Source organism: Astyanax mexicanus, chromosome 14 (genome assembly GCF_023375975.1).
Source record: "Astyanax mexicanus isolate ESR-SI-001 chromosome 14, AstMex3_surface, whole genome shotgun sequence".
In the NCBI taxonomy this organism is placed as follows: domain Eukaryota; kingdom Metazoa; phylum Chordata; class Actinopteri; order Characiformes; family Acestrorhamphidae; genus Astyanax; species Astyanax mexicanus.
In genome coordinates, this window is record NC_064421.1 from 46,496,751 (window position 1) to 46,518,141 (window position 21,391).

At 37.1% G+C, this 21,391-nt stretch overlaps 1 protein-coding gene across 1 annotated transcript in view; it reads right to left on the reverse strand.

Moving 5' to 3' along the window:
• LOC103030398 (formin-1) overlaps window positions 1-21,391 on the reverse strand; it is a 104,417-nt gene that overhangs the window by 35,391 nt on the left and 47,635 nt on the right. The window contains exons 8-14 of the mRNA XM_022672594.2: window positions 15,360-15,447; window positions 9,577-9,638; window positions 9,223-9,311; window positions 8,305-8,434; window positions 6,633-6,779; window positions 5,734-5,793; window positions 5,509-5,629 (exon numbers count right to left, since the gene is read on the reverse strand). Coding sequence (XP_022528315.2) covers window positions 5,509-5,629; window positions 5,734-5,793; window positions 6,633-6,779; window positions 8,305-8,434; window positions 9,223-9,311; window positions 9,577-9,638; window positions 15,360-15,447 — 697 coding nt within the window. The remainder of the gene's footprint in view (window positions 1-5,508; window positions 5,630-5,733; window positions 5,794-6,632; window positions 6,780-8,304; window positions 8,435-9,222; window positions 9,312-9,576; window positions 9,639-15,359; window positions 15,448-21,391) is intronic.

Genomic DNA, 21,391 nt, shown 5'->3' on the forward strand with positions numbered 1-21,391 from the left:
CCCAACGTTGGTGGATACAGTACAAGAAATGGACTGAATAAACATAAGCAGTATCTGTTTAGATCTTGAGTTAAATCCTGACTTTTACTCCAGTGGGTTTTCAAGGTTTTAGTGGTTCAACTCATAGGGGCTACACAAACAAAGAGTGCTCACGGTGGTGTGGAGTAAAATCAAAGAGCTGAATAATAATAAGAGTTCAGTACTTTATAGAAGTAAAAATACTGAAAGAGCACAATAAACCACTTGAGGACATTGTCTCCTCTGATTGGTCAGAGCCGTGTAAAGCTGCTTTAACACAGAACGCTAAAAACAAATCTGCCGCTGTGCTTAGAAACACAGTACTTTCAATGGGATGGGCAGCGCAGATGTATTAAACAGAGTGTCAGAGCAGCGAACAGTGAACGCTGCACATACCAGGCTCTTAGTGTGTAAACAGCATGGAGCAGCAGAGACAGCGATTGTTCAGATCAGAAAAAAAACAATACAGAAAAAAAAATCTGGCAGATTGTGCCTGAAGTTGTGGTCAAGCTTGGAGGTGTAATTAATTACATTTAAAAAAAAAAATAACGCATTACTGATTCCAAATTAATTGCATGCCATAAAACTTTAATGTTGACAGAAAGAATTTATTTCATTCCATTCTAAAATAAAAAAAAATATTCCCTTATGAACATTATCTTATTTTTCACATGTGCTTAAAAAAAAATTAGTCAAGCTCTTTGTAATTAATCTAGTCAATGTAATCCATTCTTACTGTGTTTATTAATGTGTTTATATGATAATAGGGGTGGGCGATATGGCCCTACAATAATATCACAATATTTCCAGGTATTTTCGCGATAACGATACTCTTGGCGATATGACAAAACAATGTATAAAAAAATTAATGAATACACTACTGCAACAAAATGAAAATTAAATTTCATTATTGCATACAATGATATGATATGACACACCCCTAACTGAGATATAAAAAAATACAATAATTTCATGAGATTTGTAACAGAAGTCAACGATCCAGAATGTCATGATACTACTACTACTACTACTACTAATAATAATAATGCACTCCAAATATCTCCATATACCCAGGATTAAAGTAAAATAAATGATACTGGACCGATATAACCTGTATCTAGTAGATATATAATGGGAAATGAGAACAGTGTGAATTTTTCTTTTGCTAAAAACAGTAAAAAAGTAATACCCTGATGTGATAATTAGGGGTGGGTGATACTGATATAGCACACCCCTATGTGATAATCATTATTATATTAATTAATTGGTGATACTAAGTGAACTGGTGAGGCACAGCGAGTAAGGGAAATAGTGAAAGGAAGCCACTTTCCCTCCATTAGAGACCAAATAAAGCTCGGCTCAGCAGCAGAAAGCACCAGACTGGAGTGCAGAGAGAGGCAGTTAGAGGGTCTCAGTCTGGTATAAATGTAATCTGAGTTTAACAGCTCAGACGCTTCTCTGGCCCTGAGGGCCCTCAGGCTCCTGAAGATGACCCCGTGCCCTGGCCCATGTTCCACACCATAGGTGCTGGAAAAACAGCGCAGACTGACTGACCCATGAGTCCCTAAACACAGAGAAAGCCCTCCCTCGCTTTTCATTCTTTTTCATTTTCCCCGTGTTCACTATTCTTTTGTTTTTAAAACATGTCAAAATTTCATACGAAATTCTCCTAACAAAGTTATACAGACAATTATGTATGATTATGTATAAAAAGTCATGGCTTGGAATTATATTATGGCATACTAATAAAAACAGTTTTTCCTTTTCCACGATTTATCTCAAAGCTTTCCATTAGCTCATTTAAAATATTTTTTTCATTCATTTTAATGTCTAGCTGTGGTCTCTAGTATGAAATTATAGGATTTCAGCTCTTGCTCATGAATATTTATACATGCAAACATATGAACGCCTATGATTGGCTAACAGCACTGTGACACCAGGAGGCAGCAGTTAGAAACATTTAAAAATAAAGACATTTTTACACTAATAACAGTCTTTGCAATGTCATATGTTACTTTACAACACGTGTAATAATGCCCTGCTAAGTGCAGTTCAGCCTATACTGACCTAGTCTTAGAGTCTCTGTAAAACACCAAATCCACCGGAGATCCTATTTAAACCTATAGTTACTTACACACAGAGGTGGGTAGAGTCCAGGTCCAGAAAGTAAAAATCCACCCCAGGGAGAATTTTTACATTTAACTAGTGCAAACAGAACTATTCTAAACATATAAACACTGATGTGATATTCGCACAAATAACACAGGGAAAACTGCCATGCTGATCCTAGCGCTGTTATTTAGCTCCTATCTGACGAGACATGTCTATATTATACACAGCTCAGGAAAGAAAAAGGAGATCACTTAAAAATTAGATGAGTTTCTTTGATTTTACCAAATTGAAAACCTCTGGAATATAATCAAGAGGAAGATCACAAGCCATCAAACCACCAAACTGAACTGCTTGAATTTTTGCACCAGGAGTAAAGCAGCATAAAGTTATCCAAAAGCAGTGTGTAAGACTGGTGGAGGAGAACATGATGCCAAGATGCATGATTAAAAACTGTGATTAAAAACCTGAAAACTGTGATTCAACCAAATATTAATTTCTGAACTCTTAAAACTTTAATACGAACTTGTTTTTTTTTTGCATTATTTGAGGTCTGAAAGCTCTGCATCTTTCTTTGTTATTTCAGCCATTTCTCATTTTCTGCTCTAATAAATGCTCTAAATGAGAATATTTTTATTTGGAATTTGGGAGAAATGTTGTCTGTAGTTTATAGAATAAAACAACAATGATCATTTTACTCAAATATAAACCTATAAATAGCAAAATCAGAGAAACTGATTCAGAAACTGAAGTGGTCTCTTCATTTTTCCATGGTAAATTGATGAGAAAAGTCATGGGACATAATGTTTGCACTGTTGCCAATGAAATATTACTTTATATTCAACCAATTTTTCAAAAACCTGGATTTTTTGTATCAAATGAGATGTTAAAGTGTTAAAGTATCGCCCTTAAAAAGAGGTAACGCCATAAAGAGGCCTCCTACACTACCCCTTGTTTCAGTACCAGAATGTAAGGGGTGTACTGCGCGCGGTATAATTAAGAACACTTGGTTTCTTTAGGGTGGTTCATGATAGCACAGCATAAATATTTATCTCGCTCCGCTCATGGTGGGGATAAAACATAAATAAGTCGAAGGCTCTCCTTCCAAAGCGCTGCAATTTCTGCCATACCATTTTAGTGCCAGTACCCCGAGGACGTGAAGGCGAGACTGTTAAAGTTTTCTTTTTTTGTTGCGGTCCAGATCAAATGCGAAGGCCATTATGTTGTATTTATTGTCTAAGAGTCTTCCATTTTTTTCCCTATAAATGACTGACAGACAGCTCGAGGTGAGCAGGCGACTCTTTTGTAGATTAGTGTGTGTGTTTCCCCCGCGGCTCAGTGAGGAGCAGGGTTCTTTCTGTGATTCGTGAGCAGAGGGGAGAGGAGAGAGAACATATCTAAATTGGTTTCATATGTCGTTATATTGCTTGATTTAAATAATCGCAGACACAGAGGGCCGACGGGAGCGCGACCCTCAACCTCCCGGCTGCTTATAGAGGAGCTGGGTAGACGGTTAGAGGGGTAAGAGAGCCCTAAAAGCATTAAAAAAACATATTTAATCCTAATGAAAGCTTTCTGCTCAATCAGGGTTCATACACTTTTTAAACAATACATTTCAATTACTTTTTTATGACTTTTCCATGCTATCAAAGCACATTTTCAGTACCACACGATCTTTAAAAAAACACCACTGCAGATATGGATAAATAATATTATAATATATTTTATAATTAAAATTGATAATAGGCCTACAAATTTATTTTATAAAAAAAAAAAAAACAGCAACAATTATTTAAGCAATGCTAACACAGAACCTTCAATAATAAAATGTGTGTCAAATCCTGAGAGATTCATATTTTCTCAGTCAATAAACAAAAAAAAAACATTTGTAGAGCTAGTTTCCATGATTTTTCTAAAACTTTCTGGGTATTTTTATTATTCCAAAACTTATCCAGGCCTGGAAATAGCTTTTTTCAAATTCCATGACTTTTTTTTAAGGTTTTCATGACTGTACGAACCCTGATCAATGGATTTTGAAGCAGAGTGTAAAACTAGAACTAATAAAAGAACTAAAGTTAAAACAGAAAAGAATGATAAAAAAAAATAATCAGAAGAACATCAAACGTAGTTATACAGGGTTCAAACACTTTTTAATCAATAAATTTCCAAGATTTCTTCATGACTTTTCCATGGAATTGTCATGACTATACGATTTTTAAAACATCACGGTGAAATCTGTGTAGATTAACATCCTGCGCTCGCTTAACTCTAAAATAAAATGTTCTTTTTAAGAATTACAGTTTTGTTTACCTAGGCACCACACCAACTTCCCCATTAGAAGGGAAACATGGCGACACACTTGCTCACTTTAATCTAGGCGTCCTTACTAGTGTCGCTTAATGCGCCTTATAATCTGGTGAGCCTTATGGTGCGAAAAATATGGTATTTATAAATTTAATACCATTAGAAATCCTGTTAATTACCTTTTTAACCCTTGTGTGGTGTTCATATTTTTGTTACTCGTTTACTTTGTTACTTGTATTTAATTCAAAATTAAGCAATTTTACATTAAAATGCTTTACACATGCTCGCTTCACCTAAATTACAAGCAATATAAACAGCTTACATGGTTAATATTTGCCCTTTTCCTTTCTTATGTTACATTTCTTTTAAAAAGTGCTACTCTTTTTTTATTAGTTTTTTAATAAAATGTAAAAGAAAATGAATTAAACTCAAGATATGAGTAGAAAATTTGTTTAGTTTCAAATTTACAAATGAAGCAATGTTTATTAGCCCTTGGCCAAACATACTGTATGTAATATAAATGTGTGTAAGGGGGAGGGGGGGGGTGTACAGTGTGTGTTTATCGAATATGTGTTTTGATATATGTTTTTCACCAAAAATGAGCCAATGCCAATGAGTTTGAGTTAGAAAAAATATTTTTTTAGTATCATTGGATGGAAAATGAACACCACACAAGGGTTAAATGGTGCCACATTTGTAAGGAACCATTTAAAAGGAAACATTTGCATGAAAAACCTCTCTGAGGTATTTCTGTGCAGTCCAGGGTGTCTTTGATTGTTTGGACCCCTGCATTGTGAACGTAGCATAAATAATCATGAAACTATGTAATGAGTAAAGGGTCAGATACTAAACTGGCTCATCCTGTGGTGAATTTACTGCCGGCCTCATGCTGAAGTTTAATCACTGAGGAAAGTAAAATGTTTTATTGCACATGTCCTCCTAATAAACCAATCCAATTCAAATAGGGCCAATTCAAAGAGAGCTGGAAATGGTTGCATAAAATCACATAAAATCACCAAAGTGACCACAAAAGTGGATCTTTTAAAATGGAAAAAGTATAGATTTTTTGTTCAGTACCTGTCAGATCCCTCTTTAGCTTTCGTAGGTCCTTCGTGAGATCTTCGAACTTGACTTGAGCAGCCAGAAAAAAGTCCTGAGGCTCAGGCAGTGGGAAGATGCTCTTATCTGTCCCGGCATTCTAAAAAACAACAAAAAAATTATGCAAAACTTCATTTTCAGGTCAATGAACTTTATTTCAAACCCAGCATTCATAAAAAAACATGATTGTATGTAATAAATTACCTCATCCAGGTTTCGCAAGTAGTATGACACCACATAATCCACCAGGCTGATCCGATTGTCCTATGAATACATAAGAAAATAAAGAGTTATAATTACACTATATATATATATATATATATTAACTGTGCTTAACAATAAACAATAAATCAATCCATACCAAAAAGTGTGTCTAAATGTTTTTAGTTAATGCTTTTCAAAATCATTGAATTCCTCATGCATTTTGTTTTTAAAACTTTTTGTATTTGAAGTAATGTATTAATACTCCTATGTCACTGTTGAACTGTGAAAATTATCCAATCAGGAAGCTCTCTCGCTGGTAACACCATCAGGAGCTGAACAGAAGTCTAATTGTTTTAGATTCGGCAGTAACACAAACTGAAAATGACAGCTGAGACAATAGCATCACCCAAACACATTTTAAAGGGTGGGACCAATTTTGTGAGGGAAATATTACTTTAAGGCCTCTGGTTTTAGTCTTTCCATATACTACTCTGAAAAAAAATAGACCACTTAAAAATGCTCGATTTCTTTGTTTTTACCAAATTGAAAACCTCTGGAATATAATCAAGAGGAAGATGGATGATCACAAGCCATCAAACCACCAAACTGAACTGCTTGAATTTTTGCACCAGGAGTAAAGCAGCATAAAGTTATCCAAAAGCAGTGTGTAAGACTGGTGGAGGAGAACATGATGCCAAGATGCATGATTAAAAACTGTGATTAAAAACCAACCAGGATTATTCCATCAAATACTGATTTTTATTTGGAATTTGGGAGAAATGTTGTCTGTAGTTTATAGAATAAAACTTATAAAACAATGTTCATTTTACTCAAACATAAACCTATAAACAGCAAAATCAGAGAAACTGATTCAGAACAGTAAGGTGGTTTATAGGTACCCTGCTCTTGACATCTTTCAATTTTGGAAGGATTTCTAGGCCAAAGCCGTCCGCCTGCCCTCTGGTCCTGTTCCCGCCATTCATGTAGTTCCCGAAGGCTAAGACAAGACCCATCACCTCTTTAATACTGCTGTTCTCCAGGAGCCCCTGCAGAAACAAACGTAAAGGAAATAATAAATAAATGAAAATTATGTGTGTTACTTTACTTAGGTGACCACCAGCACATTTGCTAAAATGAATTAAAGCCCACCTAATAGTAAATTAGAACAACATTTGCAGAATTACAGTTAATCAAAAAAAAACTAAATTATTATTAGATCAATCGGTACCACTGTAAAATAAGACTACCTTTATAAAGGGTTTATAAATGGTTTACAATTAGTTTATTAATGGTTACCATTTAACTTGTAAATGCCTTCAAATCATTAATAATCAGTTATAACACAACACGTAGAAAGGGCAACTATAACCTGTTGTTTGCCAAATAGTGAACCCACAGCCGTATATATATTGTTGCCCTTTCTACGTATGTGTTATAACTGATTATTAATGATTTTTAAAGCATTTACAACCTATTTAGTAACTATTATTAAGCTAATTGTAAACCATTTATAAACCCTTTATAAAGGTAGTCTTATTTTACAGTGGTACAGATAAGTGGAGTTATGTGTCATAACTAAGTTTTGGGAGTGAGCCACGCCCTCACTCCTCCCACTTCCATCCCTATTTAAACCGTCACTTCCTCTCTACCTACTCATTGAACAAACCTCGCACCCACCACCTCCCCATCTTCCTCCTTCTTTAATTTTATTCTCTTCTCATGTTTCTCTTCATGAGAGGGGGGGCTTCGGCTTCACGCTTTACAGCGAAGCTGCCCCGAACTCCATCCCAAATACTCTGAGTTCGCTCCCCCTCTTTCTTCTTCTCTGCCCAATCAAGGGCGTGGGTCAATACTAGCAAAATACAATCAAACGTGACTTCACAACCTAAACATGTTACTCCAGATTACATTTACTGTTATCATAAAGAAATTATGCGTGAAATGTCTAATTTATATACATATCTCAATAAAAAGTAAGTTATGACCTATTATTATTATTAATATTATTATTATTATTATGTATGTCTTTTTGGCTTTAACTTTACTTAGAAAATGGAAATACCCAAGATACTGTTCTAAGCTGAGCTGACTCAAATAGAAATAAGGAAAAAGTAACGTCACCTTCAGCCTCTCCAGAGAGGGGGTGCTTTTTCTGGCGGGGGTGCCAAATTCGGCACTATAGTAGTGCGGATATCTGCACCCCCGCCATGAAAAGCACCCCCTCTCGGAAGGACGTCTTCTTGATAAAAGCGGAGATAATTGCTTTAATTAGAAACATGCTTCCGAGAGAGGGTGCTTTTCATGGTGGGGATGCAGATTTCGGCACGCTTTCAAAATAAAAGTTCCTTTTTTAACAATTTCTGCTTTTTCTTCTGTATCATTTTTTTTAAAGCTTTGTTTATTGAGTTTTTTAAAGTACTTGGCATTTACAACATAGATATGTTCATAACTTGCACAGTACAAATTCTGTATCCATTTTTAGGGGGGACAAATCCACCTATTTTCTGATATTCCGTGGGACGCATCCCACTGGTTCCTAAGCTAATGCAAGAAACCTAGACCAGGTCATACCTGACACACTGTGGAGATGATCTGTACTTTGCGATGGATGGACGATATGGAGTCCAGAAACACGGACTGGAATATGATGCACTGAGCTCGACCGGCAAAATCCGGAATCTGGGAGAGCTCATAGAGGAACCTTTCCAGGAAAAGAGAAAAGAAAAGAGAACAGGAAAGAAATTATGAAGGGAAGTGACACACAACACACACACAACACACACACTATCCAAAAGAATTGGAATACAGGTTAATGCGTCTCAGTTTACATGCTAACCAGAAATGCGTCAATGCATTTCTGCTTTTTCTCAAAAACAGCAAAAAATCTGGATGTAACTAAGTGTGATTAAGTGTGATTAACCTTAAACTTAAAGATCAAAGATATGAGTTGGACACACGCAGTAAAGCTATCAGGTAAAACACTCCTGATTCATTCTCCTAAAAAAAACTAACTCCTTAAAATGCCTCGTCCTGAATTCAGGCTACAGGTGAAGGTTTTGTGATACAGAACCCTTTTTCCTGCAGTAAAATCAGTTATTTACACTCTGAAACTTTGAGGGCTTGGAGAAGCTGCATGTTTTCTCTCTACTCCACTTAATAACTCCAGATCAGTAACAGGAATCAACCCAAATTCTGCATGTTGGAAAATTTACATAAAAACTAGACAAACACAACCAAACTAAAGGTTTGAAAGACATGAACTGTTTAATTTGTATTATATTATGGATTTTTTCACATCAGCAGATTTACTTAAATAGCTTTTTTATATAAAATAAATGTAAAAAATAAAATATTTTCAATGCCCCACGTTAATCTGATCAATCAAAACTAAAATGTATCGATTGACACCAATAATTATTATTATTATCTGCCTAAACAAAAATAATTTTATAAATAGCTTCATTAAATAATCTTGATTATTAATCATACTGTTCAGGCTTGTCCAGTAGCTTGACTTCGTCCTCTTTGGATGTCTCATAATGCTTCTTAATCTTCTCCAACTCATCGTTTTGAGCCCTCTGCAAATAATTCAGAACAGTTACTGATAAAGCTTTTAGAGCTAAACATATTACATTGAATAAGACAGCAATTAATACAGAGAGTATAATGTTGAAGAAAAATAATTTGCACAATATTATTAAAGCTTATTAGATTTTATATGGTGAAAAATATTAATATAATGTGATATATACTGAATGTGGCAGAATATACTGTTTACACAGTAGGCCTGCTCAAATTCCTGGCCTCTATCAGATTACAAAACTCCCAAATATAAATACTCACATTTTCATATAAAGCCTCAACGGTCTCCAGATCCACCACAGAGTTGTCCACAGTAAGAACAGCTGCAACAGTAAATCAGTTTATTAGCCGCGCTCATACACAGACAGCATGAATTAAAAAAAGCGCGCACGCTGTACTCGTTAACGTTAGACCTTGTTTTGGAGCACATGCACATTTTCCCCTGAAAACCTGAAGCATTTACACGCTGCACTGTTTCATGAGCCTGTTTGTACCTGGATTTATGGGATGGCAGTGCTCTCAGTGCCTCTACTACTCAGAATTGGAAACATAATACTAATAAGCTCAAAGCGCTGCTGCATTAAAAGATTCAGATTCTGTAATTTGCTGGATCTGAGCCAAATCGAGAAATTGCGCACCCCGTAATTATTCTGTAGGTTGATGTATTACATCAGACTCTAGACTTTTTTGACTAATGAAGAGCAGAAGAAAGGTTGGATCGTTTCAGATTTTGATAAGCGTGCTCGCTCCTCTCTGCCCGGGATTTTGATAAGCATGTGATTAATGAGTTTAGTGGTGAATATAAACTTAAACTGAGACAAGGTGTTTATGGCTGCATTAACTTATAGGGTATTTCTCATTTTTCTACTGCTCTGTTCCACACACACACACACACGTGTACACACACACACACACACACACACACACACATAGGGGACTAAGCCTCTAGGCCATGGGTCACGGCCAAAAGCCTGTACTTGCTTAACCCCAGGACCCACACATACAGAACTACCACTAACTCTGCACTCATCCACACTGCTGAGAAGGAGAAGAACAGAGAGGAGGAAAAGAAAGATAGAAAAAAAAACAATTAAAGAAGAAAAGAGTAGACCACGGAAGAGAAGTCAAGAGAAGAGAACAGAAAAAAGACAAAAGAGATTAAATGAGAAGATCAGAGAAGATCAGAGAAGAAAAGACAAGGGAAGAAATGTCACAAGAGAGGCAATAAGAAGATGAGATGAGAAGTGAAAAGAAGAGCAGAGAACATAAGTAAAGAAAAGAGACAAGAAGAGAAGAGAAGAAAAAACAGAAAAGGGAAAAAGATACTGTATAGGATGAAATAAGAGTGGAAAGAGGATAAGAAGGGAAGAAATAGAATGAGAAGAGAAGACAAAAGAGAAGAGAACAGAACTAAAGAAAAGAGACATTAAGAAAACAGAGAAGAGAATAAAAAGAAGACATGAAATAGGATTAGAATAAAAGAGAAGTAAAGAAAGTTAAGAAAACAGAGAAGAGAAGATAAATAAAAAGAAGAGAAGAAATAGGATGAGAAGAGACATTAAGAGAAGTTCAGAAAACAGAGAAGAGAAGAGAAAAAAGGATGAGAAGAGAAGAAATAAGAGAAAGAGAAGTTAAGAAAGGTTAATAAAAAGTAGACAACAGAGAAGTGGATAGAAATAAAGAGAAGAGACGGTAAGAGATGAGAACAGATAAGTGAAATAAACAGAAAAGAAGAGAAGTTAAGATAAGTTAAGATAACAGAGAAGAGAAATAAAAAGGAAATGAGAGAAAAGGAAGACAAGAAATATGATTAGAAGACAACAGAGAAGATGAAGATAGAAATGAAGACAAGTTAAGAGAAGATAAATAAATAGAAGAGTATAAATATAAAGAGAATAGATGTTTGTGTCTGCTATGTCAGTATATCATAAAAAATATGAGAAGAGAAGAAAAAGGATGAGATGAAAATACAACAGAGAAAAGAACAGAAATAAAGAGAAAAGACATAAAAAGAGGAAAAAGGATGAGAAGAAAGGATAAGAGAAGAGAAGAGAAGAGTAGAGATGTTGGTGTCTGGCTGGCTGCGTCCAGTATATCATGTTAGCGTAGCCTCTGGACACTAAGGCCAGAGAGTTGCAGTGTGATTTTACGCAGAGACGCTCTGTGAGGCCGAAAGATCTCTCTGGCATCTGAAGATTTCCAAATAAGACCCGGACTATCTGCTTTCCTCTGTCGAGCCTCGTTAGCTGCCAGCAGTCTCTCTGACGGATTAGAGGAGCAGCTCTGGATCTGCCTCCAAGTGATGTTAAAACGAACCTCTGCAGAGCTCGCAGGGCTTCTGATCAATCATGCAGCGGCGAAGGCTGGGGGAGTGTGTGTTTGTGTGTGTGTGTGTGTGTTCGCGTGTGCATCGGTTCAAAGGTGTGACGTGTTCTGGAAATTTCTTCACACTCTCAGATCAAAGGCCACCGGCAACTCTGCCACTTTACTCAGTTTTCCTCTATTAGCCCCTCACTGAGAAAAGGGCTAGTGATTGTGCATGTCTGTGTGTGTGTGTGTGTGTGTGTGTGTGTGTGTGTGTGGTTTACAGAAACCCAAGTAGTCCAAGAGGAAATTGTACAAAATCCCAAATTTATACTAAATAACAAGATAGATTTACACTATATGGACAAAAGTTTATTTTGCATTTGTTGGAAGCTTTGCTGTATCCAGGGAAATCTCTTTAATAGATTTTGGAACATTGCTGTGAGGAATTTGACTGCATTATGTGACTAGAGCATTAGTAAGGTCAGAATCTTGAATGATTACCACCCCTCCTCATCCCTAACAACTCAACAGCCCATCTGAAAAGCACAGTATAAGGTGCTATTGCTAAAAATACCAGTTCTACTGTGCCACAGCTCAATGGTGGGGGGCAGTATACCCCCCTACCACCCCTAGCTGGCCAGATACAAGAAACAGAATACAGATACAGAAAACAGATACAGAAAACATGGCTGAACCTGCTGCCCTTTAAAAGTTTCTTTGAAAAGGAAAGACTAACTTAAGCAATTTCATTTTTCTCTCATTCCAACAGCAGTGGTTCAATCTGAGTCATTTTCATCTAAACTTTTATAAGTGTGTTTTTAGTCAACTTGACAAGATTCTTTTCTGTGGTGAGCAGACTGTTGTCCTGCTAAGGGCTTATAAAAAGTCTATTAATAGTTTAGTAATGGCTATTAATTAGGTTATAACCCATTAATAAGCGGTTACAACACATACATAGGAAGGGCAACAGTGGCCTGTCGTGTGGTAATTCAGTTTTTCTTTTTTAATAAATGTACAAAAATGTCTTCCTTTTTTTTTTTCGTCAAGATGAGGTGATGAGTGTACATTAATGAGAAAAAATAAAACAAACTTTTTAGATTTTAGCAAATGGCTGCAATGAAACAAAGAGAGAAATAATTAAAGATTTAAAGATCTAAATGCATTCCATACCCTCTGTATGGGAAAACGTCCCAGTTTATATTAATATTTCTGATATTATAGATTTTTTAGCTGTATAAAATTTGCATCTAAAAAAAAATGTATTGTAAAACACATGTTCAGGAAGAAAGACTATCAATATGTGTTCTCCTGCTTACTATTCATGCTCTACCTGTCTCTCTTTCTTTCTCTGTCTCTCTCTAGCTACCTTATTAATGAGAAATAAAATGAACTTTTTTAGATTTTAGCAAATGGATGCAATGAAACAAAGAGAGAAAAATTGAAAGAGGTATGGGAAAACATCCCAGTTTATATTAGCATTTTTGAAATCATAGATTTCTTAGCTGTATAAAATTAGATTTTTATTTCACAGCCAGTAAAATATATAGTAAAACACATGTTTAGGAAAAAAGGCTATTAATATTCATTTTTCTGGTTACTATTCATGCTCTATCTGTCTCTCTTTCTTTCTCTGTCTCTCTCTCTAGCTAACTCCCTCCCTCCCCTCCACTCAGTCCCACGACCAATCACCTTTCCCCAAGTGGCTCTAATTGCATTACATGTTCCATGGCTTTTTAATTTGCCAGAAAGGAGGCGAGCAGCTCTGGGAGCTGGCAGTTCCTCACAAGTACCTATTAAGAGTCTCACTTCTACTGTGACACTCCAACGCTGCACTCCTCCAGGCCTGCCAGTGAGCGTTTCACACACGCTGAACCAGGGAGAGGGAGACAGTGTGCCAGGCCTGTGTGTGTGTGTGTGTGTGTGTATTCTGTGGTGGTGGATTTATACACACTCAGATCATTAGCAGATCGCTCCCATTAGGGATGTGGAGAGTGTCACCGGTTAGAATAAACAGAACAGAGTTAGCCACATGCGCAGACGAGCAGGAGGCACTGACTGCATTTTCTTTTTGTCTTTATGATTACTGTATTTTTTGCACTATAAGGTGCACCTAAAATCCTTTAATTTTCCCCCAAATCATCAGTGGGTCTTATAATACAGTGCTTTTTATGTATAAATTCTACCAGTCAGGTATTAAGGAGCAGTAAAGCCACTCGACTGAAGTACAGCATTATACAGGAGTTTAGTGTCTGTAGTACAGAGATTGCAGCTGTAGCATTAGCGCTAATTAAGCGCTAGCTCTTTTTTTTAGTCTGCTGCTGACCCTGGCTAGCACTGCTAGAGCAGCATTAGCATTAGTGAGTATTATCAGCCTGTAGACGATAACATCACCCTAGGAGTGATGAGGGGAAAGAGCGCCATCTACCCACCCAGAGAGAACAAGACCAGTAAGTAGTGCTCTCTTAGGGCTCTGGCAGCTGATGGCAAGCTGCATGACCGGGATTGGATGTTTTTTTACTTTATCGTCACCCGAAGTGAAAAAAACAGCCCAGTTTATATTAGTATCAGTATTAGTCTGATATTATTGATTTCTTAACTGTATACAATTTGCTTTTTATTTGGTTACTATTCATGCTCTATCTGTAGCCTGCTGCTAACCCCGGCTAGCACTGCTGAAGCATCATTAGCATTAGCCACTAACCACACTAAGCTCTCGCTCTTTCGCCGTTCAGAGGCGAGTATTATCGGCCTGAAGCCTGCTGCTAACCCTAGCTAGCACTGCTGGAGCAGCATTAGCATTAGTGAGTAGAGCGCCATCTACCCACCCAGAGAGACCAAGACCAATTGTGCCATCTCAGGGCTCTGGCAGCTGATGGCAAGCTGCATGACCAGGATTAGATGTTTCTTTACTGTATCGTCACCCGAAGTGAAAAAACATTCCAGTTTATTTTGGTATCAGCATTAGTCTGATATTACAGATTTCTTGACTGTATAAAATTATCTTTTTATTTCACAGCTAGTTTTGTTTACTTAGCTTAGCTTTACTTTACCTGCTGAAATAGAATGAAAACATGGAGGCACCCCTGTTCCATACTAGTGTCACATAATGACCTTATAATCTGGTGCACTTTATAGTGCGAAAAATACAGTACATGTTTTTTTTTTGTTGGTTTCCTGTTCTACACCTTCATACACTTCTCCCCGCACACACACAAACACACACACACACACACACACACACACATACACTCAGCCCGTCCCTCTTCCCTTAGTCAAATGGAAGAAATTTCCTGCCTCTGAACTCTCAACAAGAAAAGGAAATGGCATCATCGACAGGAGTCTTTAACATAATTCCTACAGTGCATTATAGCTTACTCACCAGAGCCTCAGACACACACACACACACACACATACACATACACACACACCCTGTGTGCTTGCTCTGCTCAAACACCAGCATTGTTCACCACAGTTGCAGGAAATTCATTACAAAAATGAGAGGCCAACTGGTAGTGATTCAAGAGACGTCAGTGAAGGAGAGAGACGATTACAGTCGCGCACCACTCACACAGTCTCCCACTAAAAATAACTGAGCCAATCTGTGAGTTATCTAGTGCACCCCAAGCCATTTAAGTCTATCGAGGTGCAATTAAACAAGGGAGGGGGGCACTTAAGAAAGCTGGGAATCGGTTAAACGGTTTGAAGGGGAGGAGAGGAGGAACGGGAGCTGTTCTCACCTTGCTGAATATCCTTCATCTCCAGGTGAAGACTGGATATCAGGATCCCCACCGCCTGGGAACGCTTGCCGTCCAGCAGCTTGATGATCTGAAAAGAAAACAAATAAATGACCAAAATTCAGCAAGAAAAAGTGAAATTTGTCACTTCCTTGTCCTGTTCCTTGTATTTACTGGTCTATTTCTGTGTTCCTAACTTTTTCCGTGCCTGTCTGTTTTCCTAGCCATGTGCTTTCTTGCACGTGTCTCTGTGTTCTCCTTGTCTCCGCCTCTGTCTTTAATCCTCCCACCTGTGTTCACTTGTAACTCCAACCCCTCATTACCTGTCCCCAGGTGTTTTTTGTTTCCTACTTCTGTATATACAGCCCCTTTGTTTCTGTGGTCACTTATCGTTTCTTCTGTACGTTTTCACATCGGTTTGGTTTCTTGTTTCATGTCTCAGTTTGTTTTTTTTATGTTTTTGTTATTTAGTCCTGTTTGTGTATTCATCCTGTTCAGTCCTGTTTTTGTGTTTATTTCTTTGCTGTATTTCTGTTTTGTCTTATTAAACATATATTCTTGCATTTGCGACCACCTCTGCGTCTCCCTTGCTGCAACCTGACACCCCTCTTTACCCTTTAACCATTCTTAACATGGTCAGATACTACAGTACTTTATAAGAATTGTCAAACTTGCTATTTTGCTGATATTATGCTGGTTTTTGATTTAGTTTTTGATACATTTCTCTTGAAGAACAAAGAATATTAATAACAATAGAGAAAATGTAAGATGTTTAAATCCTTTGTCAGTTCTGTGTAATATCACGTATGTGAACTATCATATTTAGTTCCTATTTCAGTGATCTATAGGCAACTGTGCAGCTTGATTTGTGTCTGACTGTGAATTGCTATTTCAGTGGTGCAGCTACCTGGATAGGTCTTCTGTTTCTCAGCCGAGGAAACTGGTCAGCTCGTTTACACTCATATTTAATCTGTTTATTTTTTATGCAAAAGTCTGCATAACTGGCAACAGATGTACGCTCTGGGTTTGTGCATTGGGCACGGACCTCTTTGTTCTCTTTATTCACTGCCAAGATAGCAATGAACGTCTGACTGTTTACGTCTGTCTAGGTTCATTTTAGTCAGTAGCGCACCCGTGTTTTCTTTTGCCAAGATACCAATACACCAGAAATCTTACTGAACACACTTAATTTCCAGACAACCATGCCAATCAGTGTAGATATATTCACAAGTGTCTTTGCTTGCTATTTAAACAAACATTGGCACAGGTGTAGGATGTAACAGATTGTATTGGAACAGATGGAGTTGCTGCAGCATTTACACACTTTCACAATCATAATAACTAGAAAACGACTCAGAAACACAGAGAACTCTGTAACTATTAAAAGTAGAAGTTCTTTCTTTTCTTTAGAGAAATTACAGACGAAGTCAGAGAGAGGTGAATACTGTTTTCTATATCTTCAAATAAAGACTCTTGGAAACTGGAGAAAAAACAACTGCTACAGAAAGAGTCACGTCTTAGCCTTTAGCTCTTTAGCTTAACATGACTGGACTAAGTCTCAGTTTCTCTCCAGCAGTGAAGAGAAGAATTAGAGTTAGTCTGACAGGTGAAAAAGTGCTGCAATAAAATCTTTACATTTATGAAATTAGAAAATAAAAAAGCAGTTTGCTTGGGCCTTACAGTACTGCTACTAGACTACTAAAACATAGATTTTTTTATTTTTATTGAACGGTAGTGTATATGATATGTCAGTGATAGAACCCCAAACCCCAAATAATCCCCAAAAATAATGTGATAACATGTGATACAGTCCTAACTAGCTGAGAATAATAATAAAAAAAAAACAGAGAAAAGGAGAAAAATGGAACCATAAAAGGACATCTTTCAGCCCTGGACGAGCAGGCTAACAGATTTTATAACGAACAATAAATTCACAGGATTTTTATTTGCACCTACACATGGTCACAATTACATATGACTGAATATCCTCATAAAGGACAAAACACTTTTTGGCAAGTTAAAGCCCCGCTCTAAAAGTTAATGTCTCGGGCTTCTTCATTAGGTAGCCGGTGAGCGCTCTCGCAGGCGCTGAGAGAGCGAGGTGTTCAGTGGGAACCGGCGCGAGAGCTCTTTAGAAGTGAGTATTGCATTACAGCCGGCAAAGTGGGCATGCTGCTTCTGCATTCATTATTAATGTCGCCGGGGATCTCCCCTGGCCTCCCCTCCCACAGACACTGCAAGAAAGGGAGAGCCTCTCTTAACACCTCTAATGAAGTGCGGCGTTAAAGCTAACCAGCCTTAAAACCTGAGCAGAGCGCGACGGCTGACTGGGGCCACCAATTAGCACTGGTGCCTAGCAGAGCTAACGGATCGGTGGCGAAAAAGGAACCGAGGCATGCTATCACTGACAACTGATCACATACTGTATCAACTACAAAAAACACACAGCTTTCTATACAACCTTTAAGCTGCAAAGCATCAAATTAGCTAATTAATAATCTGAAGTAAAGCCTAATTTTTTTTACTCAATATTACATCACATTGAAAGAAATTTAACTTTCTGCATTTGCTTTTTTTAAGTACATTTAATTTCAGATAAATTTAAGTAACTTCAACTCGGTTTCAAGACTTAAATGTTACACAGAGTAAATAAGTGAACTGAACTTCAGTCAATCTTCATTTCTTCATTTCTTTACTTCATTTCTGCATACAATAATGGTTTATTTCACATTAAAAATTGCCTGAAAATGCCTTTGGCATGTTTCAAACTGTGCAAGGTGTACTTCCTTTGGTACAATAGCAAAGAAACACTGGCACACCCTAAATCAAGCTGGGTATTGCACGGTTGACTGGAATCAGAAGTGGCTTCACTTTTGTTGCAGCGGTTTAGACATTAGTGGCTGTGAGTTATTTTAAAAGCACAGCTAATTTACACTGAAGCTGTACACTGACTACATTACATGTTATGAAAGTATCATATATTTAGTGTTGTCCCATGAAAAAATAAAAATATATAAATATACAAAAAATATATTATAATACAAAATATAAAATATATTTTTTCCAAATGTGAGGTGTGTACTCACTTTTGTTAAAATGTACATGATTTTCTATTAATGTTTATATTCCTATCTTTAATAAAAACATATAATTATGGGTGGCGAGACCTGTAAAGATAAGATAAGTAGTCAAAACTGTAATTCCTAAAGAAAAAAAAACATTTTATTGTAAAGTCAAACGAGTGCTGGACGTTAATCTACACAGATTTCTTTTCTGAAAACTGTTTGTTTGCAGTAAGATTAAATTTCCAGATTTCCACAAAAGCTGGAGCATAAGCATTAGCGGCTAAACGCTAGCAGTTAGCAACTAATGCCACCTGACACCTCTGAACGAAAAATGGGCTAGCGCTTAGCCCAGTAATGCTAATGGTCCTCCAGCAGTGCTAGGTTAATACTCAACTCTGGACAGCCAAAGAGCTAGTGCTTAGCGCGGTTAGCAGCTAATGCTAATACTGCTGGAGAACTAAACTGAAACTCCTGTATAATGCTGTACTTCTTTCAGTGTTTGTGACTGTAATATTATACTGCTCAGACTGATCAAACTGCTTGTATTATTAATACTGAGACTATTGCAACACACATTTTTGGACAATCTGGAGGTGCAGATTCTCTTCACAGAGAGACACAACAATGCCAAAATTACGGCAAAAAACATGACGACAGGATTTATGAAAAAGAGCACCCTGACCCAGGTCTACCCAAGCTAGCGTCAAACCCCGTCCTAAAATAGCTGCTCTGTAAACACAAGGTGCCGGTGACTGTAAGTCACTGCAGAACTTCTGAGTCAGGACCAATTAAAACGTCAGTTTGTTTGAGAGGTGTTACTACTGTACAAACTGCATATTAAATGTGATTAATCTGGCGACTGAAATCGCTGTGTGATGTTTATGCAATCGGCCACATATTACAGGCCTGCGCCGGGGGGAGAGACACGGAGTGCGACACGGCGGGATGTATTTTTCTTTAACGATGTGTGATGTATATCATCACTTTTAACAATGCTGAGACACACCACTATACTGAGGGACAAGACACAGGCCTGCAGACGCCCCAGAGATCAGTGCTTGAAGGCAAATGATGCTCATTATTAAATATGTAGTACCAACACTTCATTGTTTTGCTCTGTGGAATACTGTGGTATAAAAATGATAGTTTTCATGATTTCCCTTATAAATCATTGGTTGTTCAGATCAGCAATTTCAGTTAAATACAGTATACCATATAGCAGATGAACACAGTGATATTTGAGAAGCGAAATGAAGTTTATAGGATTTACAGAAAGTGTGCAAAAATTATTTAAACAAAATTAGGCAGGTGCATCAATTTATAAATTTGGGCAACCTTGTCATTTTAATGATTTGTAAAGGAAAATCAGGAAAATTATCAGGGGTGCCCAAACCTTTTTTATACCACTGTACATATTCAAAAAATAAAACAATGCATATAAATGTGGCAAGATAAACTCAAATACCTGTTCTAAGTAAATTGCCAACACTATTAGAAGCATCGTTAAATTATACAACGCCTGCTGCTGAAGCTACAACATTTGATAAAAAAGGCTCTAAGAGCCACTAACAACGTTACCGTAAGCCTGAATGTTCTTCAAAGGAGCTAACACCACATTACCATCATAGCACCACCACTTGTTTTTTTGTACAGCCCTTTTTTTTCAGCACCACCCCAGACTCAACTCAAGTGGAGCCACATGCGTGCAATTAGGTTTTGGTCCATTGGTCTGATTGAGATGACAGAGGCTCCATTTGCTGCATGTCATCTCCTCTACTTTCATATGATAATCAGGAGAGAGAGAGAGAGAGAGAGAGAGAGAGAAAAGGCCTCAAAAACACACATATCAAGACACATGATACAAATTAGCCCCCCCCCTTGCACCACTACCTTATGTAATTGTGTACAGAGATGAGAAGGCCATCTCCGTTTTGAACACTTTGTGGGTGATCTCAATATTAACCCCCTAAACTCCAGGCTTATTACTGAGGTATTTATCATTTGCCTTGTATTATTTTTTTAAACCATAAGATGCACTATCAATAAACTTATAATTTCTAGTCAGTTTTCATACATAGGGGATTATAAGGCACATTATGCAACACTAGTAAGGAACAGGGGTGTTGCCATGTTTTCCTTGTAATTCAGCAGTGCGAGACCTGCAAAGCTAAGATAGGTTAAGTAAACAAAACTGTAAATTTTAAAAATCATACGAGCGATGGATGTTAATCTACACAGATTTCTTTCCTGAAAACTGTTTATTTGGTTGAGTAAAGCGGTGAACTAAACTGAAACTCATGTATAATGTTGTACTATAGTGGAGTGGCTTTACTGCTCCTTACAACCAGGCTGATAAAATCCATACATACGGTGCTCAGGATTATAAGAGACCACTTAAAATTTAGTTTATTTGTTTTACCAAATTGAAAACCTCTGGAATATAATCAAGAGAAAGATGGATGATCACAAGCCATCAAACCACCAAACTGAACTGCTTGAATTTTTGCACCAGGAGTAAAGCAGCATAAAGTTATCCAAAAGCAGTGTGTAAGACTGGTGGAGGAGAACATGATGCCAAGATGCATGATTAAAAACTGTGATTAAAAACCAGGATTATTCCACCAAATTTTGATTTCTGAACTCTTAAAACTTTAAAAATATGAACTTGTTTTCTCCGCATTATTTGAGGTCTGAAAGCTCTGCATCTTTTTTTGTTACTTCAGCCATTTCTTATTTTCTGCAATTAAATGCTCTTAATGACAATATTTTTATTAGGAATTTGGGAGAAATGTTGTCTGTAGTTTATAGAATGAAACAATAATGTTCATTTTACTCAAACATAAGCCTATAAATATATCCTTATCATCTACATTCATCATAGCTCAAAAGAACTGCCTATCCAATCTAAATAGCATTAGACATTAACACATTCCCATGAGCATCCAATAAAGCACGCACAGAAAAACCTCG